This window comes from Acomys minous (assembly GCF_964271855.1).
Source record: "Acomys minous genome assembly, chromosome: 5".
NCBI classification, from domain to species: domain Eukaryota; kingdom Metazoa; phylum Chordata; class Mammalia; order Rodentia; family Muridae; genus Acomys; species Acomys minous.
In genome coordinates this window covers 73,499,139-73,515,665 of record NC_140494.1, presented here as the reverse complement: position 1 = coordinate 73,515,665, position 16,527 = coordinate 73,499,139, and the positions used below count along the sequence as shown (strand labels likewise).

At 38.7% G+C, this 16,527-nt stretch overlaps 1 protein-coding gene across 4 annotated transcripts in view; it reads left to right on the top strand.

Moving 5' to 3' along the window:
• Positions 1 to 16,527, top strand: part of CNTN5 (contactin 5) — a 1,112,028-nt gene that overhangs the window by 951,184 nt on the left and 144,317 nt on the right. For all 4 annotated transcript variants that reach the window (XM_084782482.1, XM_084782479.1, XM_084782480.1 and 1 more), the window contains 2 exons: positions 11,073 to 11,200; positions 12,972 to 13,147. In XM_084782482.1, the coding sequence (XP_084638608.1) occupies positions 11,073 to 11,200; positions 12,972 to 13,147 (304 nt within the window). The remainder of the gene's footprint in view (positions 1 to 11,072; positions 11,201 to 12,971; positions 13,148 to 16,527) is intronic.

Here is a 16,527-nt window from a genome sequence, read left to right as displayed (position 1 = left end):
TTTTTTTTAAAAGTATTGTATGTGTTGAGGTACTCAATTTTTTTCATCTACAAAATAAGATGGTTCAAGTACAGCTTAGTATTCAGGCTGTATGCACTGAGTATCCAATACTTGACAAACACTAGACTAAATGTCTCCTATTGAGTTGTTAATGAAGACAGGAGAAGCGGGCTCCAAATTGGGCAGGAAGACACTAACAGGCACACAAGCAACAAATCAAAGTGTCTTTCTGGAATCTCTGCCACTCGAAGAACATCCTTGAATGAGTCAGGCAATGGATGCTTGCAAAGCCCAGCTTTCTCGTCAGAAGGTAGTTGAAAGCTGTCCAGCTCATTACTGTGTAATGCCTTTCACAGTAAAAGTGATCAGCCAACCAGAGTCATTACAGAGAGAACCATATCAACATGTCATTGCACACTGACCATATGAACGTGGACCAAAATCTGGATCCCTTGCCCTTTTCCCATGGTCTATGAGACTCCAAGAGAGTTAGGTAGGTCAGGTATGTAGTCACTGAAGCTTGTTTCAAGTTCTGCTTTGTCATCTCTCAGGATTTCTTTGACTAATCTGAACTTCTACAGCTCTGTATGCCTTTTAGATTTATTTACTATTTCAGTAAATGATACAACCAAACTCCTAAGTACGTGTATATGGAGAAGAAGAAATCCAAATAATCTCTTCTTGCTGCACACAAAAATCAAGTCAAAATACAGCCAGGTGGTGGTGATGCATGCCTTTAATCCCAGCACTTGAGAGGCAGAGGCAGGTGAATTCGAGTCCAGCCTGGTCTACAATGTGAGTCCAGAACAGCCAAGGCTACACAGAGAAACCCTGTCTTGAAAAACCAAAACCAACCAAACAAAAGTAAAAGCAAAACCAACCAAACAAACAACAACAACAAAAGAGAGAGAAACTTGAATCTACAGGAAAACATGGAGGATCACTTTAAAATATTGCTGTAGACAGTGCTGTTTTCCACAGTGAAGCAATAAACATTTAAATCTTTGAACTGAGTTGTATAAAACCAAAAGTATTTGGCACAGAACATGAGGTTTAAAGATGCTGTACGGAATGTGAAGTGTTTACAAAGCATTCATCAGCAAGGTCTTAACATTCAGAACATATAAAGAACTCAAAAAGTTGAACATGAAAAAATATGATTTTAAAATGGGCAAAAGACCTAAACAGACACATCTCAAAAAGACACAGAAATGGCTAAGTAGAAAAATTTATTCTCACTTTCAGGACATTGCAAGTCAGAAACATAACCTATCATCTCAAGCCAGTTGAACATTTCTCCTGAGGGAGGGATCAAGATGTAAGCAATAAATCTTGGAAATTAATATTTAGGCAAATTTTTTTCACTCAGCCACCGCATATTAAAAATAGTTATAGTACACTGAAGATCTTAAGACCTGTGGTTTTTATTTCTCTTAGCTTATTCTCCAGGAATAAATACCATGCTGCCCCACTTTCATAGTACTGAAAGATACTACATAGAATCCTTGGGGCATAGGGAGGGGGTAGCAATCAATGATCATGGACATAGTATCAAATTTCCCTCCAAATGTGTATCCTGTGCCCATAGATTAGTACAGCCATCACACATCAGGGACGGTGATACCTTCAGAAGTTCCTTTATTGTATATTGTTATTTTCACTATCCTTATGATGAAATCTTAATTAATTTTATACATTGTATTTTTGTTATATTAAGATATCTTATCACAATGTATGACATAAAATTAGAGACCATAAGACAGTGTTTCATTCCAGACTTCCCTGTCCATGGCTCTTAAAATTGTCCTGCCTACTCTGCCATGATAGCCCCTCAGCTTTGTGAGCAGAAGTGTTGATACAGATGCTCCATTTGTAAGAGAGTAGTCATGGACAATTGCCCCCTGTGCTTTGATCAGCTATAGATTTTTATAAATATCATTCACCACATAAAGACATTTCTGACTTGCAATGTCCTGAAAGCGACAAACAAAAACAAAAAACAAAAAACCCACCAACATTGACACTTCTGTATCAAATACTTGAATATTCAGTATTTTTTCACATATTAGGCATTTCTAGCATGTAAACATATTCTAAAATCTCAAAAGTAGACAAACATTCCTGAAAATTTGAGCATGTTAATAATCACCTGGCCAAAGAAGGCTTACAGATGGGAAGGAAGCTCACAGGATGCACTTACTGTGCTCTCTGGAAGGCGATCCAACTCAACCCACTGAGAACCTTTTAAATACCTGCTATGAGAGCTTAGGTGAAAAGAACTGAGCAAGAAGAATCCTTATCTACTGCTTCCAAGAACAGGAAGTGGGAACATCATCGAAGAGTGGCAAAGCCTCTCAAAAGCATTCAGCCAATGATGATCATCATAATACTTGGCATTTTTCACCAGGAAACATATTCCCCTAGAGGTATTCCCAAACACTTACAATTGCTCCATATGTAAACAGCTCCACACTGAAAGCAATCTCCGTGTTGAACCACAGATGAACGAGTGATCAAGATGGTACCTATGCACAACAGACAAGAGTTCGACCATAAAAGGGGTTGACTGCTGTAGCAGCATGGATAATTCTCAACTTGGTAGCCCCGAGTGAGTAAAACTGTACATAAGGAAATATTGAGATCTGGTGTGTAGGTCAGAGAGGGACTTTTGCCTAGTATGTGTGAGGTCTTGAATTAAGTTCGCACACACACACACACACACACACACACACACACACACACACACACACACTTTAAGTGTAGAAAAATGTCAAATAAGGTGGGAGAAAGCAAATAAGCATGTATCTGGTGTAGGATGATACAAAAGGAACTGGAAGTGACATTAATAGGACCACAGTAGGCCTTCCAGATAAAACATGTAGTTACTCTCTAGTCATAGTAAGTTGGTATGACCTTCCACCCACACTTAAAAACTCTGCAATATGTGTTAGACAAGTTTCTAGTGTGCTTCTTATAACTCAATAAAGTTGTTGAAATAGTTGACACTTCTGTGTTGTTTTGAGAAGTCAGGTTGCACTCACACTATTCCAAGCTCAGTCTTCTGCCTCATCTACCCCCATCCCGTGTCTCTCCATTGCCCTCCTATTCACTGACTCCTTGGAACCCATTGGTTATTCAAGATTTCATGGTCCCGACTGCAAGACCTTGGTGACTGCCTTTCCTCTCTTCTTCCACATTAAGCTCAAGTGAACAATAACAAGCTACATAGATTATCTAGCCAACACTTCAAAAGAACTGGATAGGCTTCATTGTACCAGTCTTGCAGTTAAAGAGAATGAGTAGCTGCTTGAGATCACACATGGACCATACATGTATATGACAGCAAACTGACCCCAATGTTCTCCAGCTTAAAAGCTTATACTACCAATAAATCACTAAAGATTCTGAGATATGATATGCTCTCTGCTATAATGCATAATATAACCTGGTGGAGAATCCAAAGAATTCAAGAGGCTTCTGGAATCTAAGGGCAGCACCCCACTAAGACAGCAAGAAAAGAACAATAAACAAAGGCATGAATTCTTTTCAAAGCAGAAAAGCAGCTCTCCCCAGCATCTGGGTAGGATTGTCCCTTAGCACACCTGGATTTGCTGAACATCTGGGGTACTTTAAGCTAAGGATCTACCTAAGCAGCCCATGCTTCAGGTCCTAGAGAAGGAAATGAGTCATCAAAGGTATGTTTCCTTTCAAGTTCATTATGTTTTAGGCAGCAAGAGAAACTGTCACAAGTGCTTACTGCTGAGCAACACATAGGAATTATTGAGAGCTTTTTCTTCTCTTAATAACTGATGGGTTCAAGTGCATCATTTTTATTTCCTTTGTTTGTAGTTTTTTTTTAATCTGAAAGATGAAGTTTGACAAGCCAAGTTACACATTCTAGTCTAAAATTCCATGTCGCTTAATTAAAACAGCATGGTACTGGCACAGGAATAGGCTGGTTGATCAATGGAATTGAATCGAAGAGCCAGAAATGAATCCTCACACATATGGTCACTTGATTGTTGACAAAGAAGCCAAATCTATTCAATGGAAAAATGATAGCATCTTCAACAAATGGTGCTGGTCTAACTGGATGTCTACATGTAGAAAAGTAAAATCAGACCCATATTTGTCACCATGTACAAAACTCAAGTCCAAGTGGATTAAAGACATCAACATAAAACCAGAGACACTAAATCGGGTAGAAGAAAAAGTGGAGAAGAACCTGGAACACATTGGCACAGGAGACAACATCTTGAACAGAACACCAACAGCCCAGGCTCTAAGGTCAACAGTAAATGGGACCTCATGAGGCTGAGAAGCTTCTGTAATGCAGAAGACACTGTCAACAGAACAAACAGACAGTCTACAGACTGGGTAAAGATCTTCACCAACCCTATATCTGACAAAGGTCTAATATCCAAAATATATAAAGACCTCAAGAAATAAAACTCCACCAAACCAAATAACCCAATTAAGAAATGGGGCTCAGAATTAAACAGAGAATTCTCAACAGATGGCTGAGAAACACTTAAAGAAATGTTCAACGTCTTTAGTCATCAGAGAAATGCAAATCAAAATGACACTGAGATTCCATCTTACACCCATCAGAATGGCTAGGATCAAAAACTCAAGTGACACCACATGCTAGCGAGGATGTGGAGAAAGAGGAACACTCCTTCATTGCTGGTAGGAATGCAAACTAGTACAACTACTTTGGAAATCTATCTGGCACTTTCTCAAAAAAATGAGAATACGACTTCCTTAAAACTCAGCTATTCCACTCCTTGGAATATACCCAGAAAATGCTCCACTATACAGCAGGGACATATGCTCAACCATGTTCATAGAAGCCTTATTCATAATAACCAGAACATGGAAACAGCCTAAGTGTCCCTCAGTAGAAGAATAGATAAAGAAACTGTGGTACATTTACACTATGGAATACTAGGCAGCTATTAAAAATAAGGACTTCCCGAAAATTGTGGACAAATGGATAGAACTAGAAATGATCATAATGAGTGAGTTAACCCAGAAGTAGAAAGAGTCAAATGGCATATACTCACTTATATCTGGACACTAGCCCAAAGGGCCTGTCCCATGAAAGTCTTCACTTACCATGAAAGCGGGACAGAGGGGATGGCATCCTATTGGGACTCTAGATGAGAGAAGCATAGGAGAATGGGGAAATAGAAGGATCCAGAGGGTCCTAGAAACATACAAGAAGAACACTATGATGGGCGATCTGGGCTCAGGAGTCCTGCTCAAACTATGGCACCAACCAAGGACAATACGTGCAGTAAACTTAGAACCCCTACCCAGATCTAGCCAATGGAGAGTGGGGATTGACTTTCACACAAACTCTGGTGTCCCATATTTGACCATGTCCCCTGAATGGGGAGGCCTAATGGCACTCAGAGAAAGGATAGCAGGCTACCAAGAAAATACTTGATACCCTATGAGCATATACAGGGGGAGGAGGTCCCCGTCAGTCACAGTCATAGGGGAGGGGAGTAGGTGGAAAGCAGGAGGGAGGGAGGAATGGGAGGATACAAGGGAGGGGATAACAATTGAAATGTAATATGAATAAATTAATAAAATATTTTTTAAAATTCCACATCACTGTGTTGCATTTTACTGTCTGTGCCTATTTTGATATACTTTGACAACTTGTTCCTTTTCTTCTCTAAATCCACTCTTCTCCTTTCTATGCTTTGCCCAGGAAGCTGGCCTCTAAGGATTTCACTGGTATCTTCTTGTGTTCCCAGCAATGGGCTGTGAAAAGAGATGGGAGCAGGAGATTAGAGTGGTGCTGATATCTTTGGCATTATGCCCTTACTTCCTACAAGTGTGTCACATACTAAAGAGAAAAAGGACAGCAAATTTAAGTGAGGAATGTGAGGCAGCAGAGGCAACAAGCCTCATAAACACACTTATGTACTCCACAAATACATGCCATGAACACATTTGAGCTCTGACTTTTTCAAGGTAATTAGGAAAAAAAATCTTAAGGATAGTGTCCAAATACACTATATCTGTGATATTACAAGAACACGAAAACACCCATTCTGGCCCTCCTCCTTCTCCTTTCTTTTTTTCTTTTTCTTACATGCAAAGATACAGTTAACAATAAATTTTCTTTCTTTCTTCTGTTCGTTTTTGTTTTATCTTATTTTGTTATTATTATTTAGATGCCTATTTGTTTTCTAGAACTAGAGTGTGGGTATAGATGGATGATAGGTGTTAGGGAGGATATCAAAAGATGGAGGGGAAACTGCAATTAGGATATATTGTATGAAAAGGTCCATTTTTAATAAAAAGAAAAGTAGAAAAAATAGAATGTTAACAATAATATGAAATAAAATTTCAAAATCAGAGGAAGAAAACGGAAAGGGAAGAGATAAGAAGGAAAGGGAAAAGAAGGGAAGGGAAGGGAAGGGAAGGGAAGGGAAGGGAAGGGAAGGGAAGGGAAGGGAAGGGAAGGGTGGGAAAATAGTTAGAGCAAGGACTGAAAGAAGGCAGATCGAGCTTTTAAAAAGAAAGCCAGGTCACTGTCAGGAGTTAGGTACCAGGCATCTCCACAGCTTTTGTTTAAGTGCTGACATGACTGAGAGGTTATTGCATCATGAAAATGCTGGTATCATCATTTGATTGATGCATTTATAACTTAACAGTAGCTTTAGCAGGCTATTGGATCAGGGGCAACTAGGAAGCACTTCATAGGTTTGAGGAAGGAGGTCACTCAGCTGGAGTTCTGCAAGGGCAAATCTTGGCCCCTGGACATCCTTTACTCTCTGCTTGCTGGATGCCACTTTATCAGCAGGTTTCCTAACTTCACACACACCTCCATTATGGTTTGCCTTTCCTCAGGCCCAAAACAAAGGATCCAGGCAATCATGGAGGAAAATCTCTGACACTGAGCCAAATGAAATCTCTCCTCCTTTTAAATTGATTGTCTCAGGTCCTCTGCCAATACACAGAAAGATATTTACACAACCACTAAACAGTATGGTAGCATCAGAACAAGTAGTATTCTTAGATTAGCAGTCTGAGTGAGGATGTGCAATAGAAGAGTCAAGATGGAAATAAAACTGGCCATGATGTTGGACATAAACACACATTTCAAGTCATAAACAATATGCCCTGTTAGCCAATGGCTTTGCTGATAGACTAGGGCACTGGGCAGGCTAATAAGGCAGAGACCCAGTCATTAGTTGTAGGTGAGAATAAAGCAACTCACAGAATCTAGACATTAGAACTGGAATGGCTGCATATCAAGTAACATGTTGGCTCCTTTTTCACACTCCTTTGCTATCCAAGTCCAAGTACAAGGATGTCTTAAAATAATTAATCCTCAAAGCTGGACATCCCCAAATGTAGCAGCCAAATAGTAACAACCAAAGGGAGAAGATAATGAGGCTGGAGATATTAATTTAGTCTTCAGTTATCTAAATGGTTATGTGTGTGGTAACCAGACATTATGATGTAAATCATATTCATTACCTGCTTTGTCTCTTTTCCAAGTTAAAAAAAAAGGTGAAAGATTTACATTTTAAATCAGAAGATAAGATTGTAGTTAAATGACAGACACTGCTACTTAATGGATGAGTAGCATAGCATTCAAAAATCTTCATTCTCCCTAGGAGACTAGTGGTCCAAAGTACAGGTTTTCTCTTTTCTATTAAAATCTCATCTTTTAAAACAAAAATCTGCTATGTAATATGATGGTTGACTTTAATTATCAACTTGGCATAATCTAGAATCATATCAGAAAAAGTTTTGGTAAGGAATGGTCTAGAGCAGGTTGGCCTCTGGAGTTATTTAACTATGTTAATGGATATGAAAAGCCACATCCCTTTGGACACAGCACCATTCCCTAGGCAGGATATTTTGGACTCTATAAATGTTGAAAACAAACTGAAATTAGGCAGACATGTATGCATCCATCCTCTCTCTGCCCTTGTGTGTGGATACAGCTACCTACCCTGAGCTCTTGCCTTGACCTCCCTGCTATGATGGACCTGGAACTGTGAGCTAAAATAAAGGTTTTCTTCCATAACATATATTTTTTGTCAGAGTAATTTATCAGAGAAACAGAAGGGAAACTAGGATATCTTTTGACATTGAGATCACAGTCATCTTAAATCAAGAGGGGGAAATACTGGCAGTATCTAAGATAAATTTATTTCTTTAAAACAGAAGAACTCTTTAAATTTTTAAAAATTTATTCACTTTACATCCAGCTTATAGCCTCCTCCATTGTCTCTTCCTGGTCCCACCCTCCCTCCCTTCCCCCTCCCCTACTACCTTCTCTAGTCCTCAAAATGGGGGAGCCCTTCTCCCCTACCATCTGGCCATAGCCTATTAAGGCTCATCTGGACTGCCTGCATTCTTTTCCTCTATGGCCTGGCAAGGTCACTCCACCAGTGGGAAGTGAGCAGTGAGTGGACACCAGAGTCCATGTCAGCAGTGGCTGTAGAAGTTTGCCCTCTCACCAGCAGTGGAGCAGTATTCCTTCCACATCCTCGCCTCCATGTGCTGTCACTTGAGTTTTTGATCTTATCCATTCTGATGCATGTAAGATGGAATCTCAGAGCCGTTTTGATTTGCATTTCCCTAAGGATGATGAACATTTATTTAAGTGTTTCTCTGCCATTTGATATTCCTCTGCTAAGAATTTTCTGTTTAATTCTGTACCCCATTTTTAATTGGATTATTTTGTTTATTGTTGTTTAGTTTCTTGAGTTCTTTATATATTTTGAATATCACCCCTTTGTCCAATGTAGGGTTGGTGGAGATCTTTTTCCAGACTATAGGCTGTCATTTTGTTCTGTTGACAGTGTCCTTTGTCTTACAGAAGCTTTTCAGTTTCCTGAACAATAATTTGTTAATTGTTGATCTTAGAGTCTGAGTTGTTAGTGTTCAGAACAGATGAACTTGAAAGCCAGACTTCTCTCTTGTTACGTTGCACTTTGCTGAAGTTGGGAGAATTTAAATATTTTCAAGATATTAACAGTCGGTGAAAATAATAATAATTTAAGTAAGTTTCAACATTATATAATTCATGCAAGATATATAGTTATTTTACAAAAATATAATTTTTGCTTAAATAAACTCACCATCTACTTGTATGATAATAAATGGGTACTTTACAAGTGATAAACATAAATTCACATTGTCTGCCTTGAGGACAATTATATAACCTTTAAAAATGCTTTATTTCATTGTAAATTATGCACACATGTGCATGAGTGAGTATGGTGTGTGTGTGTGTGTGTGTGTGTGTGTGTGTGTGTGTGTGTGTTTGTGCATGTGTGGGTGGCTGTAACCATGGAGGCCAGCAGATGGCATCATTTCCCCTGCAGCTGGAGTTACAGGCAGGTGTGAGGCCCGTGACACAGGTGCTAGGAACTGAACTCTATATGAACAGCAAGTGCTTTTAGCTGCTGAGCCATTGTTCAACCAGAGTTTACATAATTTTTCCAGGCTCTCTGTATCCCACGGATCTCAAGTAATATCTCTCGAGATGAGATAGAAGACAAACTTCTTTTTAGTTTTTAATCTGTACTGATTCTGAGTTGATTTTCCTTCTTACATCTTGCAAATTAAGAGTGAGCTATAGATAAAACCATATGTTGTTTTTCAATTATCTTTATTAATGGCAATGTGTACATACAATAGACAGTACCTTTTAAGCAGCCTAGAATATTTCATCAACTGTTATGATGCTCAAAGCTCTAAATAGCAGTAAGCTGCTAGAGACAACCAGTACTGAATATCATCCTAGAATAAAATAAAGTAGTTCAGAGGAAGGATAACAAGCTACCAAGAAGAGACTTGATACACTATGAGCATATACAGGGGGAGGAGGTCCCCTCAGTCACAGTCATAGGGGAAGGGAATAAGGGTGAAAGTGGGAGGAATGGAGGAATGGGAGGATACAAGGGATAGGATAACTTTTGAGATGTAATATTAATAAATTTATATATACATATATATATGTATGTTCAACAAAACCAAGTTTAGGTATTTTTTCATATTCATAGGTTAGTGTTAGGGTATTAGCATGGAGTAGGCTGTTGTCAGATTCCTGGGGGTTAATTTTGTGGTTTATGATTTGTTAAGGTCACTGGTTCTTACTCCTCATAGCCAGCCTGTGATTTCCTGGTTCCTAAAGAGGTTGGTCTAGAAGGACACACCACCTAAAGCATGAAGGTTGCTTGTGCATTTCAGGCAGCTTGTGTGGAGTGCTGTGCTGGTGAAATAGTGGGTTACACTTTACAAGCATGTGCAGGAGGAATGCACCAAAGTGCTAATTAAGTCTGAAGAGCATAAATTCCCGGAATGACACATACATAGGGGAGTGTGGTAATTCCAAATGTCACCCTCATTTGTACTGAACTTCTAAAAATTTTAATAATGCTCTAATTTTTCACCTTTATAGAAAACTGAAGGTCCACTTTTACCAAAGGTCAAGTAAGAGCTGAGTTGCAGACTGGCCTATCACATTCCTACACTCAAGAGTGCAGTGCGAGCAGCCTGGCTAGCTGGCCACATTTCCACACCTTTCCCCAAGCGTGGTTCTGGGAAACCCATTAATCATGTCTTAGCTGCCTATAGTTAATTTTATGTCTGTACTTGTCCTCCTCTGTATTTTTATCCTGTTTCTTTCTCAATTTGATTTTTGAGGTCGCTTTTGGTTTAAGGTGTAATACCTAAGCTTGGTACTAAAATATGGCTAGGTGATATTAAAGTATCAAGCTGTATAATAGCTAAATTCAGGGTCACCTTTCTCTGCCTCTTTTAAAATTAACTGTCAAAAGCTATCATAAGAGAAGTAACTTGCAAGTTTCTTCATCTTTTGGATAAAAGAAGATATTAGGTGGGTTTATTGTGTCAAATCTTTAAGGGTCAAAAGCCTCTTTCAGTTCCTATTTTCAACAAAGTTCCTTCATCATACTTATTATCTCTCTATCTATCACCTTGGAGAAGGTCTGGACTCTGTTGAAAGCTCCTGCCATTTAGTTTGTTTGTAATGAAACAGGAACAAATCTGTTTTTAATAATTTTCAGAATAGCTATTCTTCCAGACGGAAGCCTGAGGATCCTAAATGCTTCTAAAGCAGATGAGGGAAAGTACATTTGCCAAGGGGAGAACATCTTTGGTTCCGCGGAGATTATAGCTTCCCTGTCTGTCAAAGGTAAGAGAACAGATAACAGACCTGATGTCCTGAAGCTTTGGCTTCCCAGCCTCATCATCAGAAAGCATAATAATATTGAAAAGAAAATACAATATGCACATATATGAGTTTGCATTGATTGCTGTGAATATCTTGGTTCAAGGTTTGTTAAAAACAGAACTGACACAAAGCTTCACTTCCATAGTTTTAAGAATCAAAACAGAGCTTGGAATGGTGGCTCCCACGTCTAACCCTAGCAGTGGGTCTGAAATTGTTTAGTTATAAAAATTTGGCGGGCAGCAGGCATAGAAACAGCCAGGAGCTAAGAGCATTTACTGTTCTTGAAGAGGACCCATGTTTGTTTCCCAGTTCATGTCAGGGCCACACACACACACACACACAAACACACACACACACACACACACACACACACACACACACACACACACACACACACGACAGACGCTGAGACAAGAGAATTGCTGTGACTTTGAAGCCAGCCTGAGCTAAAGTGGGAAAACATGTCTCAAAAATAGAAAGGAACAAGAAAATAACAAAAGGGAGGAGCCTCCTTCTTGTGGGAAGAGCCCCTCATTAGCAAAAGACAGTAGAAGAAAATGAAGCTCATCACTAAACACTGAGCCTGTCTTCATTCCCTGTTTAGAACTATGGCTCTAATGAGGAACAAGAAAACAAAACTGTCTCCATTGCACCTTACTTTATTCATGACACATCACATCACAAGTCATTTAACCTTAATTCTTTTTCTCAGGTGCATGACTGATACCACTTATTGGTTCAATGTTCTTTTAAGTTCATAAGAACAATATTTTTAAAAATGTCAGTTTTTGAAATCCAGTTGTTTCTAATAAACAGCTAGAATATTTTTTATGAAATAAAGCCTTGACCACTCAGCTTTTTAAAGGCTTTATATAGTTAAGTCTGTCACAAAGTCTCAAAAATAATATTTTATAATTAGAGAGATCATGTCTTGTCTACTCCTCCTCTTCCTTCATAGATGTTTTGTTCAGCACAAAGCAAGTCCAAGGTGGGAGGAAAATATTTTTAGGTCCATTGAAAGAGTAATTTGGGAAGAGGTGCTTTTCCTTGCGTTTTAAGCTGCTAACCATAAAAAGGCAACCCCCCCCAAATGCATTCTTTCTTCTGACATGTGCGCCATGTTTATAGCAAAGGTTCCTTTACTAAAATATCTATAAAGAGGATGAGAGAGGCTCTGGTTTCTCCTTCCTTGTGTTCTTTCTTCAATGAGGCCAAATGCTGCTTCTAAGATTTATGTATTTTATTTTACATTTATGGAGGTTTTGTGCACATGTATGTGTGTGTGTGTACATATGCATGCCTGGTGCCACAGCTATCAGAGGAGGATATCAGATCCCCTGAAACCAGTGACACCAACAGTTGCTCATTGTCATGGCAGTGCTGGTAGAGCTGGGTCCTCTGCAGAGCAGCAAATGCTCTTCACCACCTACCCAGATATGTAGCCCTTGCTTCTAGTTTTAGAATCACTTTTCCTTTTATTTATTTATTTTTTGTGTGAATTCAGATCTAAGGAGAATAGGAAGTCTAAGAGCATTAATCCTTTGGAAACGTATAATAAAACATCCAGCTGCCAAGAAACCGTAGTATTTCAGATTTTGATAATGGAGTTGAAAATACAAAATCGAACTCTGTGGCAACTGTATGTGTTCCATGCTCACATTTTCTTTACAGCTCAATGTGATGTGAAGTGTAGGGAGGTGATTATACTAATGCATGTGCTTCTGCCCGCTAGAACCCACAAGGATAGAGCTTACCCCTAAAAGGACGGAGTTAACTGTTGGAGAGAGCATTGTCCTCAACTGCAAAGCTATCCATGACTCCAGTTTGGATGTCACTTTCGACTGGACGCTGAAAGGACAGCCTATTGACTTTGACAAGGAAGGCGGACATTTTGAAAGCATGAGGGCTGTAAGTCTGTATACTTTTGCTCCTTTAGTAGTAATTTTACATGTTTTGGCTCAAATGTAAAAATGTTTCATCTATGAAAGGCAAAGAAGAACATAGAGAAAACCCCATGAGATTAAACCAATTACTTTTTTCTACTACTTTATGTCATGTAAAACTGAAAATATCATTTCAAACTCCAGCAAGAATTTTGCAACATATTAGTGTGTAAGTCTGATTTATTTGTCTTTGCTAAATTAGTTTAGTGATAGCACTGATGTCCATGTTGTTTCTAGAAGTCGTATCGCTGTATAAAGAGGCTACTCTACTCCATAAAGAATTGTTAGCAGTAACTATAATACAATAAATAAGTGAATCTTGTCCTGCTTTTATAGAGATAGTGGCTTCTGGAGGCTCATCCATTTCTCCTAAGCTATTAAGGTTAAACCTGCCACCCACAATCAAATGTGTTCACTAGACCCCAATAAGCATTCACGGTCATGAATATTTCTTATCTGTCCAATCTTTTCACTTAATATTGAGTACTATATGTCTGCATTGCAATTGACCAAGTCTGGTGAAACCTCTTGTGCACTGCATAGTGGAGACACCTCATTTTCTGAACTCTATAAAGGAGTGAGAGAATGCCCCAGTTCCGTGGACTCATCTAGACATGAAAAAAAAAAAAAAAAACAACTTAGTGAGAGGGAGAGAGAGAGAAATGACGAAGACAGTGATATGGGTCAGAATTTTCTTTCTATAATGACTGACAAGTTTGAGCCAACTATATTCCTGCTTAAAATTTTAATCTGAAATGTTATTGTTAATATCAGGGTAGTGGTTCTTTCATTAAAAATACTTGGAACAAAAAAAAAACAATAAAACAATAATAATAATGCTGCTTCTGCTGCTGCTACTACTACTACTACTACTACTACTACTACTACTACTACTACTACAAATACTACTACTCATAATAATAATAATAATAATAATAATAATAATAATAATAATGTCCTAATGATATCATCAAAGAAAAAGTCTTAGACCAAAAGTTAGTAATTCTTTGGATGAAACCCAGTTCCACCCCTTGCCAACTACAGAGTCTTTGGTGCCTTCTTCTCACAACAGGAAGTGAACATCTGGACCAGATAGCATCTGAGTTCCTTCTCTGTTTACATCTCCATCAGATCCTTTCACTTAGAAAGGGAAAGTGGACTTTATTGCATTTGTCAGTATGGCCCAAATTAAAAACTTTCTTCCAAATGATCCCAGTTTGCTTTGCAGCTAAGAGGAAAGAAGATATGTCAGGGGCACTTGCCAACTAAATTATTAATCACCTCATTGAGTAACTAGGTATTATTGGCTAAGTTGTATATAAAATATTTAGATTGTTTCAAATTCATTTTTACAACCTATATGGGTTTTTTCTTCCATTAAGTTGACTTGACTTTTCTCTCAGAAAATTTTTGTTGCATCATTATACAGAGCCAAAAAAGTATTATTACCTATATAACAAAAATAAACTGATAAAATTATATATTCCTAGGATTAGCTGTAAATATTCATTTTGAGCAATAAAAATAAAATAAAGTAAAAATATATCTGAAATGATCAATGGCTTTATGTATAGAATTATGCCCTACATTTAAAAATAACAATAGAGAAATTGAGGGACTTTGAAAGGTGAAAAGATAAAATAAGTTTTACTGTTGCCTCTTAGGAATGACACTTTTGATCTGATACCTTTTTACTAAAATAATACTTTAATGTTTTTCATGAATGTCTGCTCTGCCTTGTTGCATGTATGCTATCTTGTTCCTAAGGGGTCAAAACTGGCTCTGTCTCTATGACCAATATATATACATATATACATATATATACACATATGTATGTACATATGTATGTATGTATGTGTGTGTATATATAGTTACAAGCCATTTCAAAGTTAACTTGTGGAGGGAAAATGCTCTCACTTTAATGCAATGTAAGACTTGTGGTTTTTAGCATACTTGAAATGATTTATAGAAGTATTTATGTACTTAAAATATCTTGTAGTATAAAATATCTCTCAGGTATTTCAAACCCCGGCTGATGAAAGGATCTAGGCTAGAAAGAACACCACTGTGTGCCTAAGAAAAGCAGGAAGGGAGAGTCATGTCTGACAGTGACAGACTTTCTACCCGAGACACCGAGGGGATTCTCCGGAAGTTAGGCATGCAAGGAGAGGCATATGGTTAGTTAAGATCTACTCTGAACTCTGAATCCCAGGCACAGAGCTGATCTGGAGATGGAACATTAAGGATCCTTAAGAATCAGCAAGCCAGCAGGACCAGGGAGCGCACAGAAAAGGCCCTTGACTGGAGCTTGGGTGTTGCCACCTGCACTAGAACTGCTAATGTTGTCAGTGGGTGATGTAATGGCAGGGCTGGGCACAGTGAGTTAGAAAAGGAAGGGCGAGAGGGCCTTGGTATGTTACACTCCGATAGAGTAAAGTGAGTGGACGACATCTCAAAAGAGTCAGGAGAGCTTAGTCATTAACATTCAGCATCCTAACAGATACAGAAATACAACGTTAACAATTGTCCATTGTCTAGATCTGGGTAGGGGTTTAAGGTTTACCGCCTGTATTGTCCTTGGCTGGAGCCTTAGTTTGAGCGGGACCCCTGTGCCCAAATCTGCCTATCATAATTTTCTACTTGTAGGCTTCTAGGACCCTCTGGATCCTTCTACTTTGCCATTCTCCCATGATTCTCTCATCTAGAGTCACTCTCCACAGTAGAGTGGAGAGTGGGATATTACTTTCTCACATACTCTGGTGCCTCACCTTTGACCATGTCCCCTGGAGGGGGAGACCTGGTGGCATTCAGAGGAAGGACAGCAGGTTACCAAGAAGAGACTTGATACCCTATGAGCATATACAGGGGGAGGTAATCCCCCTCAGGAACAGTCATAGGAGAAGGGAATAAGGGGAAAATGGGAGGGAGGGAAGAATGGGTGGATACAAGGGATGGGATAACCATTGAGATGTAACAAGAATAAATTAATAAAGGAGAAGGAAAAAAAAAACAATTGTCCTAACTCTTCAACTAGTTCCTTTATGAGTTCTATATTTTTTATATAGGTTTATAAGTACAACAAGCTAACTCCCTATGTGAGGCTTTTGTAAGACATCTGCATGTATTATACATTCTCATGTTTTACATGGACAGTGGCTTTGGGACTATATTTCAAAGGAGTAAATAGAAAAAGACGGGGTTGTGTCAAGGCCATAAAGAGCAACAGCAACGAACGCTTCTGTTCTGCTTGCCCTCTTTCCTGGGGCCTTCTTCTACAAATCCGACACACTGGTTTATTTGGAGTGAGTCTATGACCAAAGCCATCACCAGAAGGGACCAAGCAAT